This window comes from Gymnodraco acuticeps, unplaced genomic scaffold, assembly GCF_902827175.1.
Source record: "Gymnodraco acuticeps unplaced genomic scaffold, fGymAcu1.1, whole genome shotgun sequence".
Lineage (NCBI taxonomy): Eukaryota > Metazoa > Chordata > Actinopteri > Perciformes > Bathydraconidae > Gymnodraco > Gymnodraco acuticeps.
This window is the reverse complement of record NW_022991340.1, coordinates 128,086-155,292: the sequence shown is the minus strand read 5'-3', so window position 1 is coordinate 155,292 and position 27,207 is coordinate 128,086. Positions and strand designations below refer to the sequence as shown.

Genomic DNA, 27,207 nt, shown 5'->3' with positions numbered 1-27,207 from the left:
TAAACGATAGCTGGGGATTATGGGTAGTGTAGTGTCTTCGGCCATCCTAAACTCAGAAAGGTTGACAATCGCAATGACGCTCGAAATGTCCCTACGTCTGTTTCCGGATATTTTATTTTGAAATTCAGTCCCTGACGGACGGCAAAAAAGCCCGAGATTATGGAATTAAACCAATAAATAAAAGCAAGGATAATTGTGTGTTATTGGTGAGTAAATAACAGTGTGTTATTTTGAAAAGAATAACAAATTAGAAGGAAAAAAATATTTAAAAAATACAGATTTCAGTATCCTGAGGCTCTGAGCCCCATTTATTTTCCTCACAGACGGCAACAAAAGTCCGAAATTATACGATTTAAAATAAAAGCAATAATTGTGGCTTGATATTGAGTAAGAACATGTTTTTATGAACCACACAGCTTCAGGTCTTCCTCGACCCGACCGGAGAAAAATACGTGCTGCAGGCAATAGAAATACATTGCTTTTAAAATCGTGCTGTGCAACACGAAAAAAAAGGGGCAAATCGTGTTGGGGAACACGAATCAATAGATTAAAAATCGTGTTGGTGAACATGAAATGCCGTGAGACTGGGTTGCTGTAAGATGTTTTAGTGCTGACTAAAAAGGCTCCTCCCTGAATCTTCCACTTTGATAACATGAGTGGAGCATTTTCTCTACATTTAAACCAATGTACCATAACTGCTGTGTGAAGCACTTTCTTGCTCGTACATTTTTACTCTGTTCTCTTGTCTTTCGTTACTCATTAAAACCCTGTGCAAATATCAGCTTGTTGAGGATTGTGCTAGTCCTTTCTCTTTGTAAAACAATAACATGTATCTGTGTCTGTTCAATCCAGACTCTTCACTTTCTACTGTTTCTCTGTTTTTCCATTTCCTAAAAAGTATTTTTTATTTTTTTAAAAACATGTTTTGCTTTTATAAATTCTTTTAAATACTCAAACTTTAAAGACTAAAACATAACGCCCCTAAGAAGGAGGAAATCAAAAGTACATATCTTTGTCCTTCAGAGTCTGGCAGCTGAAAAAACTGACTGTTTATTGTTTTACTTTTGTTCACCTGCTGCTTCATTCGGTCTGACATCTCATGCTGATCTCTACAAAGCACACATTCCTGAAAAAAACGAATCACCAGGAAACAGGCAGACATGTCTCAGATTTTAGAGACATTCACACATTTTTGTGTTCTTTAACTTTTTATTAAGGGGTCATGTTTCCTGACTCTCAGTTACCTGGAATACAACTGTTGCTTATTGATAAATCAGAGTCACTTATTGACTGCAATGTGTGTTCTAACACAGGGTGACAGAGGAGGAGAAAAGGTCATGGTGTACAAATGAATAGTTGAATAGAATCATTTGCCATTTTTGTCAAACACTTACTTTTGGTTTTCCCTTTTCTCTTTAGCTGATTGCAAATGTCTGACTGCTGTCCTTCCTTTGAACCAGTGAACAAATAGTGGTGATTTATAAACAAGTCAACAAGCAAACAATTATAGAACATATTAAAGAAACTGACAAAGAAGTTACTATTGAAACCAAATCAGTTTGTTTGACCTCACATTCACAGGCACACTAACGCACACTCTATCACCTTGTCATGGCTCAGTGGATTAGTGTGCTGAAATACGAATCAGGGGATAGCAAGTTCGAGGAGTCCCACTGCAGTCAGTTTGTCGTTGTGTCCCTGGGCAAGACACTTCACCCCAAATGGCTCCTGTGGGGATCGCCCACAGTACTGAATATATGTAAGTCTAACAAGTATAGTGTATAGTCATTCATGTTAGTTAACCAATAAAGGGCAGGGAAAAGGTCTCCACCACCTTTGGTTGGAGCTCACTTGCACTGAAACCCTTCATCCGGACATTGTTCTTTCACAGCAAGGACTCCACATTCACAATTTTTTGTAGGCCAGCATTCTTATTGTTAATATTTATGTTTTGAGAAAAGATTATTCAGGAGGTAAGTCTTTTTGAATTTCAAATTATCCAAACATTTAAAAATTATACTTTATACTTGCACTTTATGTTTGGTATTTTCACAGATGCTAGAACAACTTACTATTTACTTTTATGAATCTACCAACAACAGGATGTGCTGTCATTAACATAAAGTTAACTTGTGGAGTTTTTGTAGTACACTACTATGGGGTTTGGGGAACTCTTGGAGCAGGTAGGGAGCACAGGACGCTTCCAGGTCCTGCATACGACCCTTCTCCTCATACCTATGATGTTGATGGCCAGTCACGACCTGCTGCAGAACTTTGTGGCTTTGGTTCCCCCTCACTTCTGCAACGCACACACAAACCTGTCCCAGTCCCAGATGAGTGCAGAGGAAGCGCTGCTGGTCACGGTGCCGCTGGACCAGACAGGGAAGCCAGAGAGGTGCTTGCGTTACGCGGCTCCACAGTGGCACCTCCTGACAAAAAACAGGAGCTCCAGTTCAGGGAAGGAGGGAGACACTAACGCTGGTTTGGATGTTGACCTGCAGGGATGTTCCGATGGATGGACCTATAACATGACTCACATGAAATCCACAATAATATCTGACGTAGGACTACATTTTTTTTTCTTTGCACATGTGTAAATATTATCTTGTCCTGTGCCTTAAATGTTGTTCCATATTTTTTAGTGGAATTTGGTGTGTGATCAGCAGTCTTTGAAGCAAATGGGACAGACGGTCTACATGGGAGGTGCGCTTCTGGGTTCGGTTGTCTTTGGAGGTCTTTCAGACAGGTAACATTGATCTCATCACTAATGATTTACAGTTGTGCTACTAATGTCAGATATTCGGCAACATCAATCATGTATGTAAAAAACACACTTTATTTTCTTAAAGAGATCGGCACTTTTTTGTATACTGTCTTTTATAGATAATCCTGCATCCACCTTTGTCAGAAACACACCATTTTAGTGCCTGTCTCTTTAAGAAAAGATAGTGTACTTGACCCAAAATACACAAATTAACCAGAACATTTGCATCATATTTCCCCTTTAAAAAAAATTGTCCCACACAACACGTCTTCATGCAGCCTTGTTAAAATCATATGATGTGATACAGTCTGAATTAACTCTTTAACCCACCTGGCTCTAGATATGGTCGACGCATCCTCTTGCTTATTTCTCACCTGCTGATGGCTGTGTCAGGAACATGTGCTGCTTTCTCCACTGCCTTCCCGCTCTTCTGCCTGTTCCGCTTTGGCTGTGGCATGGCTATGTCCGGCGTGGTGCTCAACACCTTCTCGCTCAGTAAGTGTCATGGTTTTGGACTTATGTTGCCATTTCCCAGTTTTATTTTGAAATTCTGTTCTCCCTTTGTCTGGTCTTCCTTCATGTGTTTGCCCTCCTGTGTCTGATTGTCTCATTGTGTTCACCTGTTGCCCTTGTGTTTCTGCCTCCCCTGCCCAGCTGTATCTTGCCCTGTGATTACCCTTCTGTGTATTTAGTCTTGTCTTCCCCTTTGCTCCATGTTCGGTTGTCGTCGTTTCCTACCTGGTCTTGTCCATGTTCTGTGCCTGTGCCTGTTCCCGTCCGTCCGTCTGCTCCCATTCCTTGTGTCCCCTGGATGGGGTTTGTTAGTTATTTTCTTGTGTTACCTCGCCTGTTCCTTCAGTTCTTGTATTTTTGTATCAGCTTTCGAATAAAGCTCGCTTTTGTTAAAACCCCCATACCTGCCTTCCCTGTTCGTACTGCTTTTGGGTCCTATTTACCCCAACCATGACAGTACAACCGAACCAAAGCTGGACCCAGCAGGCGACCTTTATGAGGTAACTTCTATTTTAATATACCTAAGAAACTCCCACATCAGGTCAACTGTCAAAACTGCATTTTTTCACCTACGAAACATCTCCAGACTCCGGCCCTCTCTCCCCGACCCCGTTGCAGAAATATTAATTCATACCTTCATCTCCTCTCATCTGGACTACTGCAATGGAGTTCTGTTCGGGGTCACCAGCAAAGCCCCGGACAGGCTCCAGTACGTCCAGAACTCTGCAGCCAGGCTCCTCACCCACACTAAGCCCTGGCAACACATCACCCCTACCCTCATCCACCTTCACTGGCTCCCGGTCACGCATCCAGTACAAACTCCTTCTGCTAACTTACAAATCTCTCCACTCCCTAGCCTCTCCATACATCTTTGACCTCCTTCAGCCCTACACCCCCTCTCGTCACCTGCGGTCCTCCGACAAAGGGCTGCTCTCCATCCAGCGCTCCAAGCTGAAAACATTTGGCAACAGAGCCTTCAGTGTCGCAGCCCCCACCCTCTAGAATTCTCTCCCCTCTGCAATCAGGAATGCAGACTCTCTGGACACCTTCAAAAAACACCTCAAGCACCATCTGTTCACTCAGGCCTTTGGCCTCAACTAATATACAGTACCCAGCAACCTGTTCCTGTTTTGTTTTCTTCAGCCTATGTATCTGTATGATTATTATTACTTTTTGTTTTGTTTTGTTTTGTTACTTCCCATTGTAAAGCGTCCTTGGGTTTCGTGAAAGGCGCTATATCAATTCATATTATTATTATTATTATTATTAAGGAATGACTGTCGATATGCCTCCAGTAGAGAGGAGAGGCAGTCTATCATGTTTTCGGCACGCAAAGAAGTAACTTTGAGGCCCTGGTTAAGGGACTTATTACCCGAGTTGGTGGAGGACTTTGTTGTAATTGTGAGGTCAAATCAGATTCCCGGCCTGCTAGCCCCAGACATGCTAGCCCCCTTCCTGCCACAGATCCCAACATTGCTCCTTTCGAGGACCCTTTTGTGGGATCCCGCCTGGCCTTGGGCCCAGCAGCCATGGTTGCGGCTCCCACTCCTGCCCCCCGTGTCCTGTTGGCGGTCCTGCCGACTCAAGTCCCTTCTCCGCCGGGGATCCTGCCAAATCCGTGTCCTGTCCCATTGGGCGTCCCGCCGACACCTGTTCCGCCCGGGGTCCCGCCAACACCGCGTCCTACTCCGTCGGGGGTCCCGCCGACACCAGCCCTTGTTCCATTGGGAACACCTGTCCCGCCGACACCTGTTCCTGCAGACAGCGGTTCCTTTCCCGTCCGGGGTCTCGCCATCTCCTGCTCTCAGTGCTCCCGATCCCAGTTCACCTGCTCCGGCGATCGAGCTGACTCGCCGCCACCTTCCTGCCTGTCCTTGTGCCCGGCCCCCTGAGTTTCCCCGCCGCGGCTTTCGCCCCTGCTCTGCCTCTGCCTTGCCCACGGGCCATCCACCCGAGACCCCCTCCTGATCCTCTGCCATGCCCCCAGGCTATCAGCCCAAACCCGTCCACCAGGCCCCCCTTCACCCACTCTTCTGGCCCTTGTATTACATTACATTGCATTTAGCTGACGCTTTTATCCAAAGCGACTTATAATAAGTACATTCGACCAGGAAGACACAACCTTGAAGAAAACAGAATCATAAAGTACATCAGGTTTCATAGAGCCAAACATTTCAAGTGCTACTCAACTGGCTTTAGATAAGCCAGTCCTTTATTAGTATAAAAGTATAAAAGTGCTTCGTTAATAGTTCTATCGCTCGAAGTGGAGTCGAAAGAGATGAGTTTTCAGTTTGCGCAGGAAGATGTGCAAGCTATCTGCCGTCCTTGTATCAGCTTTTGAATAAAGCACGCTTTTGTTTAAACCCCCATACCTGCCTTCCCTGTTCGTACTGCTTTTGGGTCCTATTTACCCGAACCGTGACAGTAAGACATCTAACTGGATAGGGTACAATCAGCATGAAACAACTTAAATTGCATGATGATTCAAGAATAATAGTTCTACTAAATTCTAAAAAAATACCTCTTTCTCTATTTTCTTTAATATCAAGTTGTGGAGTGGATCCCCACTAGTGTGCGAACAATAGTCGGGACAACGACAGGTTACTGCTACACAGTTGGACAGTTGATGCTGGCGCTCATCGCGTACTTCATCCGGGACTGGAGATGGTTAACCCTGGCCTTCTCTTTGCCTTTCTTTGTCTTCTTCCTCATTGCATGGTAAGATGCCAAGTATTGACATGCAAACCAGAATCACCGATGCATGTTTATTTGCACGATTAACAGAACACATATTTCACACAGGTGGTTTCATGAATCTTCAAGATGGTTAGTTATGAGTAATAACCCTGAACAAGCCATCAAGAACCTTAAAAGTGTGGCGAAATTTAATGGACGGAAGGAAGAGGGAGAGAAAATCGACATGAAGGTAAGAGAATGTGCTGTGTTTATGTTATTGTACCATCTATCTGTGGTTATTAATGTGTATAAAATACATTAATCTTTGTCGGTATGCATAGAGGCTGCAGGAAACCATGAAGAAAGAGATGTCCTGCTCACAAGGCACCCACTCTGTCCTGGATCTGTTTCGCACACCTACAATGAGGAGAATGACGATCTGCCTCAGTGCTGTCTGGTACATGTTCCTTCTTGTAAAAATCTCAGTTTTTCATTAACAAATATGTAATTGCTTTGACACTATTCATGGTTTATTTTTAAAACAAACCTAGGTTATCCACAAGCTTTGCTTACTACGGTATTGCGATGGATCTGCAGAAGTTTGGGGTGGACATCTACTTGATCCAAGTGATCTTCGGAGCTGTCGACATCCCTGCTAAAGTCGTCATGGTCGTATCTATGACTTATATTGGACGGCGCACATCACAAAGTGGGACTCTCATCATCGCTGGAACCACTGTTTTGATCAACCTGCTGATACCTTATGGTATGGTTGAAAACATGTATACAAGTTGAATATTATACTGCAGAAACAACACAGTCCTCTGATGAATGTCTCACTCCATGTGCAGATAAACAGACTGCACGCACGTGTATGGCTGTACTGGGTAAAGGTTGCTTCGCTGCCTCATACAACTGCTGCTATCTTTACTCTGGAGAACTGTTCCCAACAATCATCCGGTAAGTCTTATTTACAGGTGTCCATTTAGCAAGAAGATTTAGAAAATGTTGTCTTTTATTGTTTTATTTAGGGTTTAAAGGGGCCCTTTTATGCTAGCTTTCAGATGTTAACTTACTTTAATGTTTAATGAGAGCTCATTCTTTTTCTCATACTACCTGTGCTGCAGAATCTCTTTTCACCCTCTGTCTGAAACCAGAGCCCAGTCTGCTCTGATTGGTAAGCTGGCCGGCTCTGTTGTGATAATTCAACTGCCAAGGGATGTCCCGCCCCTTAACCTATCATGTACAATGTGTTTTAGCGCTAGCCAATTGAAGCGCAAGTGTTACTTAGTGATGTCACTATGGGAATTTGGGATTTTTTTTTAGCCTTTTGTAGACCATTTATATGCACACAAACCTACAGTATATCACCCACATATGCAAAAACCCCAAAAGCATAAACCTCTTTAAGTTCAGCTCTTTAAGTTCAGTTTGTTTTATTTATCGGAGGATACATCCTGACTTTTTCAAAAGGGCATATGAGAGTTGTTCTACTTGCTGTGGACAATGCTTCAGACGTCTTTAGGCTTGAAACAAGTTAGCATTTTCCCACTTCCATTTCCCTCTTCTTGAAGTAAATTCTTTTTTGCACGGGCTTCTGGTTAATGGCCTGAACAAAGGTCTCTCCTTATGAGATTTTCATGATTAGTTCTAGTTCTCTCACTTTTGGAGCTTTTGACGTGTCTTAACAAAGGTGGTTGCTAACAATTGGGTAAATTTACTACTACTTCTCAGCTCTTTACACTGTACATAAGTCCGCCTTTATCTTAGTGGTGGGGAAATTGAAGTCATGCCACCACTAACTGTTGAGGCAGAAACCACTAAGATCATACCAAAAAAAAAAGTGAGTCTGCAGTTTAACGTACAGGCAAAAGATAAAGCAGATAAAGATTAATGGTGTCAAACCAGGTCACCTTTGACCCAGATGATATGAGGACTAAACGGAGGCCGTTTCTCAATGTCGAGTATACCTGCTACAGAGCCTATTTCAAGTATACTACGTCATCGAGTGGCGCCGAATGCTGGGCATTTTACATGCATTTAAACAGTCCTTCGGCACCACTCGATGATGTAGTATACTTGAAATAGTGGCTCTGCAGCAGGTTTACTCGACATTGAGAAACGACCACTGAAAGCCCTTTAAAACCCACAAATCACTTAAACACATCTTAAACATTTTTCACGCTATGGATTCAACAAGTTTTAGAAACTTCTTAGGGCTTTTGGTTTATTTTCATAATGGGCTGTCTATTTCCTGATTCCTGGGCATTATTTGCTGTTGTGTTTTGTTGGAAGAAGATTTCCTGGCAGAAGTCATGCTGAATATGTGTCTTTGCTTATCATCTGCACACTCTGTCACCAACAAAACAAACATAGTATATGCATATTTTTTCTAATCAATTAAATAGTTACTAAAAACCCTTGTCCCAATCAGTGCTGTATATATATATATATATATATGGACTGTATTTACGAGGTTGATCTGTTAAAATAACACATGAACTTTGAACTTTCATAGACAATGATGTACTTCTTGTACACCTTCAGCTGTTTTAGTAGTGTCCTCAAATAGGAGCCTCTGATCTAAATTTTAATATCTTTCTTACAAAATAAAAAATAATCAATAACAGTACTCATATACATTGTTCTTTATCACCTGCCCCCTAATCACTGATTTACAGGAAAAGCATCGCTTTAATGTTAGAGTAATGGTGGTTCTTTCTCCCTCTCAGTCAGAATGGCATGGGCTGGGTATCCATGATGTCTCTGGTGGGAGCCATGGTGGCCCCGATGGTGCTTCTCACGGCCGACTATCTACCTTGGCTCCCGGGTTTGATCAATGGCGGCATTCTGATCCTCAGTGGAATTGCTGCCATATTTCTTCCAGAAACACTTGGCTCACCCCTCCCCGACACAATACAAGATGTGGAGGACAGGTAAGATCAGGAGGGACAGGATTTGCTCCTTTCCTTACATCTCTGCAAATCTAAAAACTTACCTTTTTAGTCAAAAGCATTTTAGACATTAAGAGAGAGACAGAGACAGATTCATCAATATTTTCATTTTCTATTTTGTCCACAGGGGAACTGGGAGAAGCTCCAAAGTGTCACGAAAGGAAGCGATAATCCTGCAAGAAACCCAGGCGGATCTCCTAAAACAGACGGCCTGAGGGCATATGGATTCTGCTCCTGAGGTTTCCCTGACATGTCAATGAACATATCTTGGTTACTGCTTTTTCTCCGGCCTGTTTATTAGTTTGATTTCAATATAAAGCTTATTATATTGTATGTCTGCTAGACAGGTGGAGTTGCAATAAGACAGGTCAATACAGTGAAATGAATAGCTGTGAACAATTAGATCTGTGTGTGTTTGTATTATAGGAGGATTTTAGTCTGGATTTGCATAAATCATGTTTTTATATTTTAGAAAATGTGCCTTCTACAGGTGCTTTGCTTTTACTGGTATTTGTATAACTTCTTATTACTTGCAATCTTGTATTTGAAAACAAAACTATATTTTCAATAAAATCAGCACCTTCACATTTAAGTCTTCTCATTCCCTTTGCTCTGTTGAATTGAAATACTTTGCACACTTCTTTATCCAGGCTACTTTTAAATGGGCACTGTCTGATACAATTACTGAAACAAGTCAGACAAAGAAGTTTGTGACAAGAGGATTTACATTTAACTGGTTTGCGTCTGTCATTCATTGTCTGGGCCTTATGCTAAAATATCAATCAAGGTTCAAGGTTCTTTATTTTGTCATACGAACATACCCAGCTAGAAAATGTTGGTTCTAAAAACATTCTGAGAATGTTACAGTCATTGTTCTAGGAAGGTTTTCAGCAGGGAAGTTTTAGTTTGGTTCCCAGAACGTTCTTCTGAAAGGTAGGATAACGTTCTCTAAACACATTCTTGAAATGTTAGGTGATAACCTTCTTCAAATGTTTTTGATAACATTGTTAGAACATTATGCCCTACTGTTCTTAAAACATTTTCAGCTGCAAGTTAGATTTTTTATGTTGCCAGAATGTTATTATTTTAGAGAAGGATAACATGGTTTATGTTAAAAAAAGTATGCAAATGTTCTGTGGTAACAATTTACTAAAATATGTTTACATTATTAGAACATAAAGACATAATATTCCTGTAATTGTTCAACTCAAAATTCCTGGGTACAGTAAGTGCACTGCCCACTGTGGTCATTAGGATGATTATGATAGTTTACTTAACTATTGGATTTTGACTATTAACACATGTAAAAGGACGACTCGGAATCAGCTGGTGAAAGTAACATTTGTTTATTAGAAAAGGGGAGCTGGGAGTGGAGGTTGTTTATGGCAGCAGTGGGAAACAGTTGTTCCAGGGTGGAGAGGCCTGGCTGGTCTTGGGAGTGTGGAAGGCCTTGGATTCCTCCTGGGAGAGACACAAAAATGAGGCAAAAGCAGGCAAAGTTGTCAAAGAATATGCTGGTAAAAAGCTAGAGCGGCAGGCAACAAACCGTTCACGGCAACAATCCGGCAGGGAATGAGTGCAGGCTGCAGGCTTTCATAGTGTGGCTGATGAGCAGGTTGCAGGTGTGGTTGATTGGAGATTGCTCCCAGCCGTGTAGAGCAGACCAGCAGGCAGGTGGGGGGGGGCACACTAACCCACTAACAGGGGTTTCAGGGACGGACAGTGATAGTCGGTCCATTCTTCTATATGTCTGTCTTTGGTTTTCTACGTGTTATTCGATCCATATGACCAGAGATATGTGCATAAACAACAAAAACACTTGGGGTATAATGTTCGAACAATGTTATCACCAAACATTTTAAGAATGTTTTTAGAGAACGTTATCCTACCTTTCAGAAGTACATTCTAGGAACCAAAATAAAACTTCTCGATGAAACCATTCCTAGAACAATGAATGGTAACATTTTTCAGAATGTTTTTAGAACTAACAATGTCTAGCTGGGAACTCAGACATGCCTACGCAAACGTGCAATATCATGAATTACGTGCTTGTTTTCTTTTTTAAAGGAAAATGTGGTGACATCATCCATCCATCTTCTCCCGCTTATCCGTGGTCGGGTCGCGGGGGTAGCAGTTCCTTGGTTGGTGACATCACATTTCTTTAAACATCCTTTTCAAACAAATACAGCAAGTTTGCTTTAACCCTTGTGTTATGTTCACATTTCGCACCCTTTGGTAATGTTCGGGTCAAATTGACCCGGGACATATTTCAGGGTTTAAAAAAAATACAGAACTAAATTCAACATGCACAATTCCTTATATATATTGTCTTTAACTCATTCCCCAACAATATAAATGAAATATATGATTAGTTTTTGAAAATACTCTTTGCTAGATCAAATGTAACAATGGAAGTGTCCATCGTTTTTTGTGATAAAAATGTAATTTATGTTAAAAAAAATACACTGTAATAAAAACTAGGTTTACATTTTGCTCATGCTTTTCTAGGACTAATGTAAATGAAACATTTTCTCATTAATGTTTATTATTTTTAATCTGTCATATAATAATCAAAGCCCTGAAGGAAATAAAGCAATTTAGCAGCAATTGGAACACAAGAACCACAGCCAAAAGTATTTGGCTGTGAAATAGAGAGAATGAAACATCCATATAAATGACATAGAACAGATATAAACACAAAGCAAATAAAAACAATTAACAGTCACTATTCATAAAATACAGTATATCCGAAAAATATATTGATGAAGTGACGCTGCAGAACATCATGTGAGTCAATGGGCAAGTCCGTTTAGGAAACACATGATGTACAAAACTTCTTCGTGTGTATAGCACAGATGTACTTGTTGCAGTTGCTGCATGTAGTCTGTGTCTTGGAGTCCTTTGAGGGTCCACAGACCTCACAGCTGGCTGTGGGGGTCTTCTTGCGGCTGGCTGTGGGGGTCTTCCAGCAGCTGGCTATGAGTCAAGCTCATCTTCCAATTTGCTGTCAAATTCTGAGTTTACCTCCACATTATCCTGATCTTCAGAAATGTCTTCCTGTTCCACTTCACCCTGTTCTTCTAATGCATTCCACTCACTCTCATCCATTATTAGCTCCAAGGCTCTGAGCAGAATATCTTTTGGCCATTTTGTTGGTAGATAATTGTAGTTTTGCACTACACTGTTACTACACTGAGGTTATGTCTCCGTTTAGTCCCTCCTCCGGCGTGCAGGTGCGAGGGGGGACAGTGCAAGAAAATGTAAAATGTTTATACATTTCTGGAAGATCTAAAATGTTTATAATGTTCTAGGATAGTTTTGTGTACACACTACAAAGGGTAAAGATCAAGGTGTGTGTGTGTGTGTGTGTGTGTGTGTGTGTGTGTGTGTGTGTGTGTGTGTGTATGTGTGTGTGTGTGTGTGTGTGTGTGTGTGTGTGTGTGTGTGTGTGTGTGTGTGTGTGTGTGTGTGTGTGTGTGTGTGTGTGTGTGTGTGTGTGTGTGTGTGTGTGTGTGTGTGTGTTTCTCTGTCTGTCTGTCCTGGTATTGTATCCGGGTCAGATTGACCCGAACCTCTTATGAAGGACATAAATGCAGGTGGGCATTTTTTCATAAGTGGAAAAAAATAAAAACAATTCCACATGTCCTTCACAATAAATAAGCCCCGGCCATTGAGTTTCAGGTTGAACGAAAATATCCTTATATTTTTTTTGTATTCATTGAAAATGGAAATCGGGTCAATTTGACCCGAACACCACACAAGGGTTAAAGCGCACTACAAATACATCTGACGTTGACCATGACCCTGTTAATATTTGGCAACACAGGAACATTTTATAAACAAATAATAACCTCCTGAAAACATTATTCAAATGTTGCTTTCAAAATGTTCTTCTTTGGTTATCATGTAACATTGAGGGAATGTTTTATAAAGCACATCTTTAATGTGTTACCCAACAACGTCCAAAACACATCCTTAGAAAGTTGGAGGCAAAACGTTCCACCTTTGTTAACATATCACATTAAAGGAACGTTTTATAAAACACTTTCTGTCATCTCAGGCGTCATAACATCCTGAAAATATTTTCAGAATGTTGCTTGGAGAATGTTCTTTATTTGTTCTCATGTAACATTGAGGGAACGCTTTATAAAGAACATGTTTAATGTGTTACCCAACAACGTCCAAAACACATCCTTAGAATGTTGCAAGGAAAACATTCCACCTTTGTTAACATATCACATTAAAGGAACGTTTTATAAATAAACTTTCTGTCATCTCAGGCCTCAATAACATCCTCAAAACATCCTCTGAATGTTGCAGTTAAAACGTTATGTCTTAGTTAACCTTAAACCTTATAGGAACATTATTTGAAAAAATAAACATCCTAAAAAGGTTCTTTGAACATCAGATTAAAACGTTTCTTTAAAACCTTATTAGAACCAATAGGTAACGTTAGCCAAAGTTGTGAGAACGTTCCCCGCTAGCTGGGTAGCTACAGTGTAGTTATGTCGATGAAAATCTTTTGTCACAGGCTTCTACAGTGCAACACAATAACACAGATAAACTGAAAAATATAGTGCAAGTAAATAGTAAATGGTAAATACAAAAATAAAAATAGTTTAAAAAAGTGAAATAGTGCAATAAGAGTCTATTTGCAAGTTAGTTGTTTAGCAGTCTTATTGCATGTGGGATGAAACTGTCTCTGAGTCTGGTGGTTTTAGTCCGGATGCTGCGGTGCCGCCTGCCAGACGGCAGCAGACAGAACAGTTTGTGGCTGGGGTGATGGGGGGTCTTTTATAATCCTGAGGGATTTCTTCCTGAGTCGCTGGGAGTAAAGGTACTCAGCTCTGTCCTGGTGATGTTCTGTGCAGTTTTCAACACCCTCTGTAAAGCCTTACGGTTGAGGGCGGTGCAGCTGCCGTACCAGGCCGTGATGCAGCCAGTCTCCGTCGAGGCGGCAAAAGTAGAACATTGCTCTACTTACGCAGCGAGCACCGCGAGAGAAGCTACGCTTTGTTCCCACAATGCAGTTTGGCGAATCGTGACGTCACCCCATTCAAAGTGAATGGGCTGAAGCGTTGAAGCGGCAACGCACGCCGCCGTGTGTAGGGGCCGTAAGGATACTCTCTATGGTGCACCTGTAGAAGTTGCAGAGTATCCTGGAGTCCATCAATCAATAAGTTAACAAAATTCAATCATGTAGAGAATTTTGTCTTTCAGTCACACACAGAACCTACTCCCGTTTTCATTTGACTGTTTCACTTCATGATCACAAGAATCCTCTGGTGTTCCATATTTTAGGTAAAAATGTCACCTAGTCTTTAATATTAATATTTTGAGTCTCACAGACGGTTTGAACATGTCTTTGAATGGACAAACTGAATCCATTTTGACTGTCAATGAGTGCATGACGGCAAATTCAATGGGCACTTTTTCCACTTCTAAAAAGACAACGTAAAGTACGGAAATCATTTGTGTTTTATGCTGAATAACTATAAGTGCTATGAGAAAGCCTGCACTGTGTCAGACTTTGCAACAAAAAAAGAATCACAAACAACAATTTGGACTTTTACTTTAACGTTTTGTGCTCTGGATTTAACACGGCTCTCTGAGGACAGACTCAGTCCAGAAGTGAGTATATATTTCCATTGTCTCTGCCAAAGAGAAATATCCATTTAGGCTAAAACCGATTTAAAATTGTAAAAAGAGATCTAAAAATACAGCAGTCAATAAACTGCTGCTTGTCAGGATGGAATAGTTAAGTAAATTATTCGACAATTTAAAATGCAATGATATATATTTAAAATGATAATAAGTTCTGTACTTTAATATCTCCTATTTATGACACAAAAATATTGAACCGAGTTTTAAAGTGAAGTATTTTTCAACTATTGATTGACCTTTAATTTTTATCAGGCTGCAGTTCAGTTGAACTGTCAACCGACTCCAAATAAACACAGCTGTAATTTTTATCAAACATTTACTTTTAGTATTCTCTTTACCTAATTGCACATTTCTGACTGTGGTATTTCCTTTGAACCAGTGAACAAATAATATAGATTTATAAACAAGACAACATGCAAACAATTATAGAAAAAGTTAAAGAAACTGACAAAGAAGTTACTAATGAAACCAAATCAGTTTGTTTGACCTCACATTCACAGACACACACTCTATCACCTTGTCATTCATGTTAGGTAACCAATAAAGGGCAGGGGAAAGGTCTCAGTGTGAAAGGTGAAAACAGCTGAGCATAGTTATGAGCCCACCTTTGGTTGGAGCTCACTTGCACTGGAACTCTTCATCCGGACAGTGTCCCTGCACAGCAAGGACTCCACATTCTGCCTCAGTGTTTCCTGAACGAGTGGCTAATACCTCAAGAGATTACATTGCACTTATAATCCAAAGTTCTGAAAAGCTGTTGGAATTTAAGAGCCGATTTAACAGACTGCACGAACAGCGACCATTTATTACATATTTTTGATTCGTTGGGCCTCGTTTTTAAAGACTTCCTTTTAGGAACACTTTCTAAGAATTCTAATTTAAATTGACTGCATCATGTAGTAGTGGTTTTAATGAGTGCAATTTTTTGTAGGCCAGCATTCTTATTGTTAATATTTATGTTTTGAGAAAAGATTATTCAGGAGGTAAGTCTTTTTGAATTTCAAATTATCCAAACATTTAAAAATTATACTTTATACTTGCACTTTAAGTTTGGTATTTTTCACAGATGCTAGAACAACTTACTATTTACTTTTATGTTTTCCAAAAGAACCTACCAACAACAGGATAGGCTGTCATTAACACAAAGTTAACTTGTGGAGTTTTTGTAGTACACCACTATGGGGTTTGGGGAACTCTTGGAGCAGGTAGGGAGCACAGGACGCTTCCAGGTCCTGCAGACGACCCTTCTCCTCCTACCTGTGATGTTGATGGCCAGTCACAACCTGCTGCAGAACTTTGTGGCTTTGGTTCCCCCTCACTTCTGCAACGCACACACAAACCTGTCCCAGTCCCAGATGAGTGCAGAGGAAGCGCTGCTGGTCACGGTGCCGCTGGACCAGACAGGGAAGCCAGAGAGGTGCTTGCGTTACGCGGCTCCACAGTGGCACCTCCTGACAAAAAACAGGAGCTCCAGTTCAGGGAAGGATGGAGACACTAACGCTGGTTTGGATGTTGACCTGCAGGGATGTTCCGATGGATGGACCTATAACATGACTCACATGAAATCCACAATAATATCTGACGTAGGACTACATTTTTTTTTCTTTGCACATGTGTAAATGTTATCTTGTCCTGTGCCTTAAATGTTGTTCCATATTTTTTAGTGGAATTTGGTGTGTGATCAGCAGTCTTTGAAGCAAATGGGACAGATGGTCTACATGGGAGGTGTGCTTCTGGGTTCGGTTGTCTTTGGAGGTCTTTCAGACAGGTAACATTGATCTCATCACTAATGATTTACAGTTGTGCTACTAATGTCAGATATTCGGCAACATCAATCATGTATGTAAAAAACACACTTTCTTTTCTTAAAGAGATAGGCACTTTTTTGTATACTGTCTTTTATAGATAATCCTGCATCCACCTTTGTCAGAAACACACCATTTTAGTGCCTGTCTCTTTAAGAAAAGAAAGTGTACTAGACCCAAAATACACAAATTAACCAGAACATTTGCATCATATTTCCCCTTTAAAAATTGTCCCACACAACACGTCTTCATGCAGCCTTGTTAAAATCATATGATGTGATACAGTCTGAATTAACTCTTTAACCCACCTGGCTCTAGATATGGTCGACGCATCCTCTTGCTTATTTCTCACCTGCTGATGGCTGTGTCAGGAACATGTGCTGCTTTCTCCACTGCCTTCCCGCTCTTCTGCCTGTTCCGCTTTGGCTGTGGCATGGCTCTGTCCGGCGTGGGGCTCAACACCTTCTCACTCAGTAAGTATCATGGTTTTGGACTTATGTTGCCATTTCCCAGTTTTATTTTAAAATTCCTTTGTCTGGTCTTCCTTCCTGTGTTTGCCCTCCTGTGTCCAGGGGCGCCGTAAGGGGGTGAAAAGTTAGGATGATTCTAAGGGCCCATGACTGACAGGGGCCCCAAAATGTTTTAGAACATTAAGAAAAAATGTTTAAGTAACCTTTCATCAATCATCAATAATTAACATTAATATAACGCCATATTGATGATGTACTCACTAAACTTACGATTCATTTAACTTATTTTCTTCCAAAAGTTCATTATCCAAAGCATCGAACACCCCCCTCTATTTATATGTAATGGTTTGGTCCTGCCTCCAAACGCTGTGCGGCACCGGCCCTTTCTAGCAGAGAGACATGTGAGGAGGGATGCTAGTACTTACGTGTGTACGATGTCTCAACGACTAACAAAGTCAGGCTTTCAAGAAAGAAAAGAAAGGAGAGAAAGACAAGAGAGAGGGACTAAAGGGCGACAGTATGTCACCCAGTTTTTCAAAAGAAAAGGTGGGTGTGGTCCAGAGGTTGCGCTAGACTTTTTCGCTGCCCGTCATTTTGACGGACAGGATCGTAAAACTTCTGTCAAAATCCAGAATTACCCGTCGGCATTTACACAACTCTGACGGGGGGGGACAGTTCACATGCGCCGTGTTATGCATGGCTGCTGCACCTCGCGGGAGCGTGAACAGCGTAAAGCCAAAACAGACATTTCAATGATTTGTACGGCACAGTTAGGTTTGGAAACAGTATGATTTCCTTTTTGGAGGGCATGCATAACACGGCATAACACCGGAGCCTCGCTGCGGGGAAACTTTGGCGCGAGTTTGTTCTAATCTGTCAAAATGACGGACTGCTTTCAAAAATCCGTCATAGACGGAAAATATTCGGTTAACGCGACCTCTGGTGTGGTCTATGAGTGGTGGAAATTAGTCTGTTAGCTAAGCGTAATCCATTGTAAATAATAATTGTAATGTTTTGCTGACATTAAAGGTGGGGTAGGTAAGTTTGAGAAACCAGCTCGAGATACACTTTTTGTTATATTCCATGGAATGCTCTTAACATCCCGATAGCAATGAATATCTGAAGTGCTTTGACAATAAATCCATAAAAAAATGTCATCTGTGGAAGCCGTAGCACTGTAAAAAGCACGACCAATCATCTGAGCCGGCCCGGCTAAAATAACTGGATGGCCTACCTGCCTGTCAGCCTTCCATCTGTGCACAAACTTATCTCGTGCCCTAATTGGTCATGTGCGCGTTCGTGTGTGTTGGAGGAGGGGCTCTGTGAGGAAGTGGCAGATTTTTTCCGGTTATGTATTTTCAAATTCTAGCGCACTCGAGCTGTTTTCTCCAAAATTACCTACCCCACCTTTAAGTACTGTTAATATCTTCACAGAAAATTCAGAGGTTTTTCATTTCACTCCTCTTTTAGCTGACATTTAATAAATGCAGGTACATTTTTAGCAGCTATTCATACTAAATCAGTTGTCCGTCCCCTGGTGCCAGGACCAACAGATCCATCTTTAGGCTCCGCAGCCCTGACCCCCCATAATGCTTTGCAGTCTTGCCATGCTGTCCATTGAAAGCCAGTTGTCTAGAAAGCTGGACTTCAAGGACTTGATCAGTGACTTTGCCTGTAAGAAGGCTAGGCGCTGGGCTCTTGGTGAGTAAGGCTGAGCAAGGCCTCGTAATAACTGTTAAAGGGCAAGGCTATGGTAACGATATTGGATCACTACACACAAGATGCATATTGAGAAAAAGACTGAGAACAGGTAATAGGCTCTGATTTAGCACCACCATCAGGCCTTTTCACTTCCATTTCCGTTTTGTTGTCCGTTTACACTTTAATACCCGCTTATTTTGTAGTTGGTATGTATATGTAAATTAATTAACTTATGTTATTTTTTTTGTTATAGCATTTTATAAATGATAAGATTGGTGTTAATGTTCACTTTATTTTAATTTAAGAGGTAATGTATATTTCAGTTATATTTATTTAGATTTTTGAATGTTCCATTAAAAAATGCTATTAAAAAGGCATGTACAGCATAAAAGATTACTATTGAGGTCTATTGTCAGGAATGTTAGTGTTATATCAAATAGTGAATTCTACTGCAGCAGAATGTTGCACGTCTGCACAGTGTTATTCACCGCTCAGTGTCAGTAAATATTGTGCAGTTAGTATTGGACTACAAGATAGATGCAAGCCTGTACAGGTAGAGTTATTTAAAGCATAAATGAGTCGGTTGGGTTCTGGAGGTGTGGTGACAGCATTGTGCTTGGTTGGCGTGGCCTGGGCCTGGTGGTGGGGCCCAATGTGATATCTTTTCATGGGGCCCAAAATCCCTGGCGGCGCCCCTGCCTGTGTCTGATTGTCTCATTGTGTTCACCTGTTGCCCTTGTGTTTCTGCCTCCCCTGCCCAGCTGTATCTTGCCCTGTGATTACCCTTCTGTGTATTTAGTCTTGTCTTCCCCTTTGCTCCATGTTCGGTTGTCGTCATTTCCAACCTGATCTTGTCCATGTTCTGTGCCTGTGCCCGTCCGTCTGTCTAGTCCCATTCCTTGTGTCCCCTGGATGGGGTTTGTTAGTTATTTGTTTGTGTTACCTCGCCTGTTCCTTCAGTTCTTGTATTTTTGTATCAGCTTTCGAATAAAGCTCACTTTTGTTAAAACCCCCATACCTGCCTTCCCTGTTTGTACTGCTTTTGGGTCCTATTTACCATAACCATGACAGTACAACCGGACCAAAGCTGGACCCAGCAGGGGGCCTTTATGAGGTAACTTATAATTTAATATACCTAAGGAATGACTGTCGATACACCTCCAGTAGAGAGGAGAGGCAGTCTATCATGTTTTTGGCACGCAAAGAAGTAACTTCGAGGCCCTGGTTAAGGGACTTATTATCGAGTTGGTGAAGGACTTTATTGTAATTGTGAGGTCAAATCTGATTCCCGGCCTGCTAGCCCTAGACATGCTAGCCCCCGTCCTGCCACAGATCCCAACATTGCTCATTTCGAGGACCCTTTTGTGGGATCCCGCCTGGCCTTGGGAGGTCCACGGAGCCTCCAAAAGGCTTCTAATGGCGCGTTTCCACTGCAGGCCTCGCTCGGTTTGGTTAGGCCTTATTAGGCCCGGCTCACTTTAATGCTGCGCTTCCATTACAGTTTAGGAACTGGGGCAGTTAATATAGTAACGCAGTGTAGGCGGAGCCGTGACGTCATCTTCAATGAGAGCCCCAGAAAAAAAAAAACAGCCGTTAGCTCTTAGCACTCAGAAACTTGACAAAAGTTAAACAAGTACAAACCACAGACTGCCTGTGTCATGGCGAATACAGTCGCTGGTTTATTTATGTCTGTATAGGCCGTTGTTGTGAGTGTGGACGGTCGGAGCATATATAACGTTAGCTTAGCCAAGCTACATTTAGAAAACACGCATTTTAAAAGGGTTTTCGCCTGCCGTCTATCTGCAGACTTGTCAAAGCATTAATTCATGGATTTTTACTAACCGGTATCAGTATGTTGTTACTTCGGCATCATTTTGAAATGTGTATTACAATTAAATCCCGGTAAAATATGTTCATCTTGTTGTAGTTGTAGCCCCCTTGCCAGCGATTCTCTCTCTAGTTTAGCATACTCAGCCCGACTCAGCCTGGTTGTTCCTGGCCCTAGAACCACGATTTAGTCGGGCCAGAAAAAAGGTGAAAAAGTAGCCCCGGGCCAAAACTAGGCCAAGTGGAAACGCAACCAAACACGGCCCCGCACGGCTCGGCACGCTTAATTCGAGCTACTCGGTGCAGTGGAAACGCGCCATAAGAGACGCAAGGCCAGGCTACCGGCCCAAGCCCCAGCAGCCATGGTTCCGGCTCCCACTCCAGCCCCCTGTGTCCTGTTGGCGGTTCTGCCGACTCAAGTCCCTTCTATGCCGGGGATCCTGCCAACACCATGTCCTGTCCTATTGGGGGTCCCGCCGACACCAGCCCTTGTACCATCGGGAACACCTGTCCCGCCGACACCGGTTCCTGTCCCGCCGGGGGTCACACAGACAGCGGTTCCTGTCCCGTCCGGGGTCTCGTCATCTCCTGCTCCCAGTGCTCCCGAATCCCGATCCCAGTTCACCTGCTCCGGCGATCCCGCTGACTCGCTGCCACCTTCCTGCCTGTCCTTTTGCCCGGCCTCCTGAGTTTCCCCTCTGCGGCTTTCGCCCCTGCTCTGCCTCTGCCTGGCCCACGGGCCATCTGCCCAAGACCCCCTCCTGGTCCTCTGCCGTGCCTCCGGGCTATCAGCCCAAACCCATCCACCAGGCCCCCCTTCACCCACTCTTTTGGCCCCTGTATCAGCTTTTGAATAAAGCTCACTTTTGTTTAAATCCCCATACCTGCCTTTCCTGTTCGTACTGCTTTTGGGTCCTATTTACCCCAACCGTGACAGTAAGACATCTAACTGGATAGGGTACAATCAGCATGAAACAACTTAAATGGAAGCAGTCAACTTGCATTATGATTCAAGAATAATAGTTGTACTAAATTCTAAAAAAATACCTCTATCTCTATTTTCTTTAATATCAAGTTGTGGAGTGGATCCCCACTAGTGTGCGAACAATGGTCGGGACAACGACAGGTTACTGCTACACAGTTGGACAGTTGATACTGGCGCTCATCGCGTACTTCATCCGGGACTGGAGGTGGTTAACCCTGGCTGTGTCTTTGCCTTTCTTTGTCTTCTTCCTCATTGCATGGTAAGATGCCAAGTATTGATATGCAAATCAAAGCAAACCAGAATCACAGATGCATGTTTATTTGCACGATTAACAGAACACATATTTCACACAGGTGGTTTCATGAATCTTCAAGATGGTTAGTTATGAGTAATAACCCTGAACAAGCCATCAAGAACCTTAAAAGTGTGGCGAAATTTAATGGACGGAAGGAAGAGGGAGAGAAAATCGACATGAAGGTAAGAGAATGTGCTGTGTTTATGTTATTGTACCATCTATCTGTGTTTATTAATGTGTATAAAATACATTAATCTTTTGTCGGTATGCATAGAGGCTGCAGGAAACCATGAAGAAAGAGATGTCCTGCTCACAACGCACCCACTCTGTCCTGGATCTGTTCCGCACACCTACAATGAGGAGAATGACGATCTGCCTCAGTGCTGTCTGGTACATGTTCCTTCTTGTAAAAATCTCAGTTTTTCATTAACAAATATGTAATTGCTTTGACACTATTCATGGTTTATTTTTAAAACAAACCTAGGTTATCCACAAGCTTTGCTTACTACGGTATTGCGATGGATCTGCAGAAGTTTGGTTTAGACATCTACTTGATCCAAGTGATCTTCGGAGCTGTCGACATCCCTGCTAAAGTCGTCATGGTCGTATCTATGACTTATATTGGACGGCGCACATCACAAAGTGGGGCTCTCATCATCGCTGGAATCACTGTTTTGATCAACCTGCTGATACCTTATGGTATGGTTGAAAACATGTATACAAGTTGAATATTATACTGCAGAAACAACACAGTCCTCTGATGAATGTCTCACTCCATGTGCAGATAAACAGACTGCACGCACGTGTATGGCTGTACTGGGTAAAGGTTGCCTCGCTGCCTCATTCAACTGCTGCTATCTTTACTCTGGAGAACTGTTCCCAACAATCATCCGGTAAGTCTTATTTACAGGTGTCCATTTAGCAAGAAGATTTAGAAAATGTTTTATTTTTTTATTTAGGGTTTAAAGGGGCCCTTTTATGCTAGTTTTCAGGTGTTAACTTACTTTAATGTTCAGAGAGCTCATTATTTTTCTCATACTGCCTGTGCTGCAGAACCTCTTTTCACCCTCTGTCTGAAACCAGAGCCCAGTCTGCTCTGATTAGTAAGCTGGCCGGCTCTGTTGCGATAATTCAACTGCCTAGGGATGTCCCGCCCCTTAACCTATCATGTACAATGTGTTGTAGCGCTAGCCAATAGAAGCGCAAGTGTTACTTGGTGATATCACTATGGGAACTTTGGGATTTTAGCCTTTTGTAGACCATTTACATGCACACAAACCTACAGTATATCACCCACATATGCAAAAACCCCAAAAGCATAAACCTCTTTAAGTTCAGCTCTTTAAGTTCAGCTCGTTTTATTTATCGGAGGATACATCCTGACTTTTTCAAAAGGGCATATGAGACTTTTTCTACTTGCTGTGGACAATGCTTCAGACGTCTTTAGGCTTGAAACAAGTTAACATTTTCCCACTTCCATTTCCCTCTTCTTGAAGTCAATTCTTTTTTGCACAGGCTTCTGGTTAATGGCCTGAACAAAGGTCTCTCTTTATGAGATTTTCATGATTAGTTCTAGTTCTCTCACTTTTGGAGCTTTTGACATGTCTTAACAAAGGTGGTTGCTAACAATTGGGGGTCAGCTGCAGTGGCGTTTCTATATGTACAAAAGTGGTGAGGCACAAAAAACTTAGATGTATATACATAAGCTTCTGCAGTGAGGTTCATGGCTGGTCACTGGCACTTACTCTTCAGGTTTACAAATATTATATTTTGACCTAAATCAAAATATAATATTATTTTCAAAAGCCTCTTTATTCTGATGCTTCAATTCATTTTAAACAGACAGTTCAACAGAAGGATACCCAAAAAATGTAATTGTATTATTTAAATATTGAATTGTTCTCTCTTAGTAAGATCCCATTTTCAATAAAATGTTGGTCTTACCTTGACTTGAAGATTAAGTCCATTTGCCTATCCTTCTGGACAAAAATCTCTATTACTTTTTTGTAAAAGTCCTCCTTATCTTCTTGTAGTTTCAAAAGTCTATCATAAATCTAAATGATAGATTTATGATTCGAAAATTATAAAAGTAGGGTAGACATGTGGATATTATCCGGCTGAACAAAACGTGCATGTATCTAACAGGTACGTTTCCCACAGATCTTATTTTGAGCTATTTTCTAAAATCCTATGGAGAAATGTCATTGCTTTTTTGTGGAGGGAAGCCATGCGCAGCTTACTTCCTGGTTTTAGGACGCGTCGTATGGTAGGGATGGCAGCTCTATGCCCCTATGGTCATTATTTTTTGCCACACACATTAAATAGGAAAATACTCTGAGCATGCGCAGTGTAGTTTTTACAGTCACTGTTCACTTAGACAGTGAGAGGGAGGGGCAGGATCGGGTTTTGTCCCACATGGCTCTAAACAGCTCAATAGGCACACACTGTAAACACTAATTAGAAGAACACATACTAAAACAGCAATGTACAGACAAATCAGATGATTAAACATGATCTTAAAATATATTTTATATATATTTAAATTTATTTTTTGCATTTTGTTGTAATCATTATTTTAATACTTTCTGCTGACACTAGGTGGGGCTGTGCCCTAATGACCAGTCGCCACTGAATCCACTGAATCTATCTACTACTACTTCTTAGCTCTTTACACTGTACATAAGTCCGCTTTTATCTTAGTGGTGGGTTATTGAAGTCATGCCACCACTAACTGTTGAGGCAGAAACAACTAAGATAAAACAAAAGTGAGTCTGCAGTTTATTGTACAGAGAGAAGATAAAGCAGATAAAGATTAATGGTGTCAAACCAGGTCACCTTTGACTAAAGAGTGAAAGCCCTTTAAAACCCACAAACATCTTAAAAACATCTTAAACATTTATTTATTTTTGTTTTAGAAACTTAGGGGAAAAAAAATATATAAAAAGTGTGCAAATGTATTTAGTATCCTAAAAAAAAAAGATTTCAAAAATACAGATTTCACTATTCTGAGGCTCTGAGCCCCATTTATTTTCCTCGCGGACGGCAAAAAGAGTCAGACATTATAACATTTAGAATAAAAACAGTAATCGTGGCTTGATATTGAGTAACAAAATGTTTTTATGAACCACACAGCTTCTGGTCTTCCAAGACCCGACCGGAGAAAAAGACGTGGTGCAGGCACGAAACATACTACCAATAGAAATACATTGCTTTTAAAATCGTTCTGAATCGTTTCATATACTTTTTATTCATATACTTCTTATTCATGTATTTTTTCTTTTAATGTTTCTTTTATTATCTTTTCTTTTTAATGACTGTTTTTAAATGCCTTTGTCTGAATGTCTTTCATTTTTGTTTAGAACTTTGAATTGCCTTGTGTTGAAAGGTGCTATAAATAAACATGCCTTGCCTTGCCTTGCCTCAGTCAGAATGGCATGGGCTGGGTATCCATGATGGCTCGGGTGGGATCCATGGTGGCCCCGATGGTGCTTCTCACGGCCGACTACCTGCCTTGGCTTCCAGGTTTGATCTATGGCGGCGCTCCGATCCTCAGTGGAATTGCTGCCATATTTCTTCCAGAAACACTTGGCTCACCCCTCCCCGACACAATACAAGATGTGGAGGACAGGTAAGATCAGGGGGGACAGGATCTGTTCCTTCTTTACATCTCTGCAAATCAAAACATACATTTTTAGTAAAAGTATACTGGAGGCATTTTAGACATTAAGAGAGAGACAGAGACAGAGACATCAATATTTTCATTTTCTATTTTGACCACAGGGGAACTGGGAGAAGCTCCAAAGCATCACGAAAGGAAGCGATAATCCTGCAAGACACCCAGGCAGATCTCCTAAAGCAGACGGCCTGAGGGCACATGGATTCTGCTCCTGAGGTTTCCCTGACATGTCAATGAACATATCTTGGTTACTGCTTTTTCTCCGGCCTGTTTATTAGTTTGATTTCAATATAAAGCTTATTATATTGTATGTCTGCTAGACAGGTGGAGTTGCAATAAGACAGGTCAATACAGTGAAATGAATAGCTGTGAACAATTAGATCTGTGTGTGTTTGTGTTATAGGAGGATTTTAGTCTGGATTTGCATAAATCATGTTTTTATATTTTAGAAAATGTGCCTTCTACAGGTGCTTTGCTTTTACTGGTATTTGTATAACTTCTTATTACTTGCAATCTTGTATTTTAAAACAAAACTATATTTTCAATAAAATCAGCACCTTCACATTTAAGTCTTCTCATTCCCTTTGCTCTGTTGAACTGAAATACTTTGCACACTTCTTTATCCAGGCTACTTTTAAATGGGCACTGTCTGATACAATTACTGAAACAAGTCAGACAAAGAAGTTTGTGACAAGAGGATTTACATTTAACTGGTTTGCGTCTGTCATTCATTGTCTGGGCCTTATGCTAAAATATCAATCAATAAGTAAACAATATGAAATCAGGTAGATAATTCTGTTTTTCAATCACACACAGAACCTACTCCTGTTTACATTTGTCTGTTTCACTTCATGATCTCAAGAATGACCTCTGGTGTTCCATATTTTAGGTAAAATGTCACTTGGGCTTCATTCCAATAGTCCATTTAGCTTAGGAACCTTCCTAACGGAGTGAAATGACCCGGAAGTACGTCAGTGGCAGCCATGATAAGTGCCGTTCCAATTCTCTAAATGAAAGGAAAGGAGGTTTCAAACTTCCTTTATAACCTCCTTTAGCTTAGGAACCACTGGACATCCCTTGACGAAAGGAGAGGAGAAAATGCTGCCCCACAATGCCTTGCAGCCGCAGCATTTGACGTCACACAATAGTCGGCCGTTCACGGAAACAAACGATTATGACGGAGAAATTATATCATGAAAGTTACGGTGCTTATTAAGCATTTTAAAACGTATGTGGTAAGTTGCCAAAGTGCTTTGTTTTGAACGTTCATCAGTATTATAATCAAAAAGAGAAATATGAACGTTAGTTTTTACTGAAATGATCAAATAAAGTCAACATTTCAGTGTTTACTCAGCTGTGTGGGGTTTGTTCAACTTTTAAAAGATGTTTGAATGGTGATATACACAGTGATAGATGTTAAGGACTAACATTTATAATAAATACATTTGTATTGATTTTAAGATCTTTTCATAGTTCATACAATCATACGTATTGGGATCATTTGTATTAATGTGGACCGGAGGGAGAGGGTGACGAGCATAAGTTTCACTTTCCTTTTTTATTTCAATTCCAACTTTGGTCATGAAGAATATGTTTCTCTGTTGTCCACGTTCATAAAGCAAAGCAACAGCATCAGAGCACGGTGCAGAGTCTCTAGATGAGTCCCTCGTTCTTATTGAACATCCATGTTGTAGTCCGCTGTATAGAAAACTGTAGTTTCCCCACAGCAGCAGACGCACATTCATGACGTCCGCTGGCGCATCATAAACACGTCGGATAGTGAAAGTGCATTCGGATTCTCTAAAGTACAGCAGTCTCTTCTCCGAAGTCCTTTTGAATTATCCTATCCACTATCCCTTAACCCCGTGACGTTTCAC

General features: G+C 41.3%; 2 protein-coding genes across 6 annotated transcripts; both read left to right on the top strand.

Annotated features, from left to right (window-relative positions):
- The first annotated feature begins 1,700 nt into the window (after positions 1-1,700).
- On the top strand, positions 1,701-9,488 carry LOC117562690 (solute carrier family 22 member 6-like). 3 transcript variants are annotated; one of them, XM_034240563.1, is made up of 11 exons: positions 1,701-1,973; positions 2,139-2,561; positions 2,643-2,746; positions 3,105-3,259; positions 5,827-5,995; positions 6,080-6,203; positions 6,295-6,410; positions 6,505-6,719; positions 6,805-6,913; positions 8,686-8,889; positions 9,035-9,488. In XM_034240563.1, the coding sequence occupies exons 2-11, from the start codon at positions 2,157-2,159 to the stop codon at positions 9,120-9,122; spliced, it is 1,689 nt and encodes a 562-aa protein (XP_034096454.1). In that variant the 5' UTR covers positions 1,701-1,973; positions 2,139-2,156; the 3' UTR covers positions 9,123-9,488. The 3 variants fall into 3 exon arrangements, with proteins under 3 accessions (XP_034096454.1, XP_034096456.1, XP_034096455.1); XM_034240565.1 differs by lacking the exon at positions 9,035-9,488 and having other exon boundaries at positions 8,690-8,741; XM_034240564.1 differs by having other exon boundaries at positions 1,737-2,561.
- Positions 9,489-15,192: 5,704 nt separating this feature from the next.
- On the top strand, positions 15,193-25,881 carry LOC117562670 (solute carrier family 22 member 6-like). Of its 3 annotated transcripts, none has more exons than XM_034240526.1 (11): positions 15,193-15,554; positions 15,741-16,154; positions 16,236-16,339; positions 16,695-16,849; positions 21,450-21,618; positions 21,713-21,836; positions 21,929-22,044; positions 22,139-22,353; positions 22,439-22,547; positions 25,079-25,282; positions 25,435-25,881. In XM_034240526.1, the coding sequence occupies exons 2-11, from the start codon at positions 15,750-15,752 to the stop codon at positions 25,520-25,522; spliced, it is 1,689 nt and encodes a 562-aa protein (XP_034096417.1). In that variant the 5' UTR covers positions 15,193-15,554; positions 15,741-15,749; the 3' UTR covers positions 25,523-25,881. The 3 variants fall into 3 exon arrangements, with proteins under 3 accessions (XP_034096417.1, XP_034096416.1, XP_034096415.1); XM_034240525.1 differs by having other exon boundaries at positions 15,732-16,154; XM_034240524.1 differs by having other exon boundaries at positions 15,679-16,154.
- The last annotated feature ends 1,326 nt before the right edge of the window (positions 25,882-27,207 follow it).

Bases quoted from the DNA above. Each gene is read 5' to 3' on its own strand.
- LOC117562690 (XM_034240563.1), top strand. From the start codon at position 2,157: ATGGGGTTTGGGGAACTCTTGGAGCAGGTAGGGAGCACAGGACGCTTC. The intron at 2,747-3,104 runs GTAACATTGATC...ACCTGGCTCTAG, and splicing joins TTTGGAGGTCTTTCAGACAG to ATATGGTCGACGCATCCTCT. The intron at 3,260-5,826 runs GTAAGTGTCATG...TTTAATATCAAG, and splicing joins GCTCAACACCTTCTCGCTCA to TTGTGGAGTGGATCCCCACT.
- LOC117562670 (XM_034240526.1), top strand. From the start codon at position 15,750: ATGGGGTTTGGGGAACTCTTGGAGCAGGTAGGGAGCACAGGACGCTTC. The intron at 16,850-21,449 runs GTAAGTATCATG...TTTAATATCAAG, and splicing joins GCTCAACACCTTCTCACTCA to TTGTGGAGTGGATCCCCACT. The intron at 22,548-25,078 runs GTAAGTCTTATT...GCCTTGCCTCAG, and splicing joins CTGTTCCCAACAATCATCCG to TCAGAATGGCATGGGCTGGG.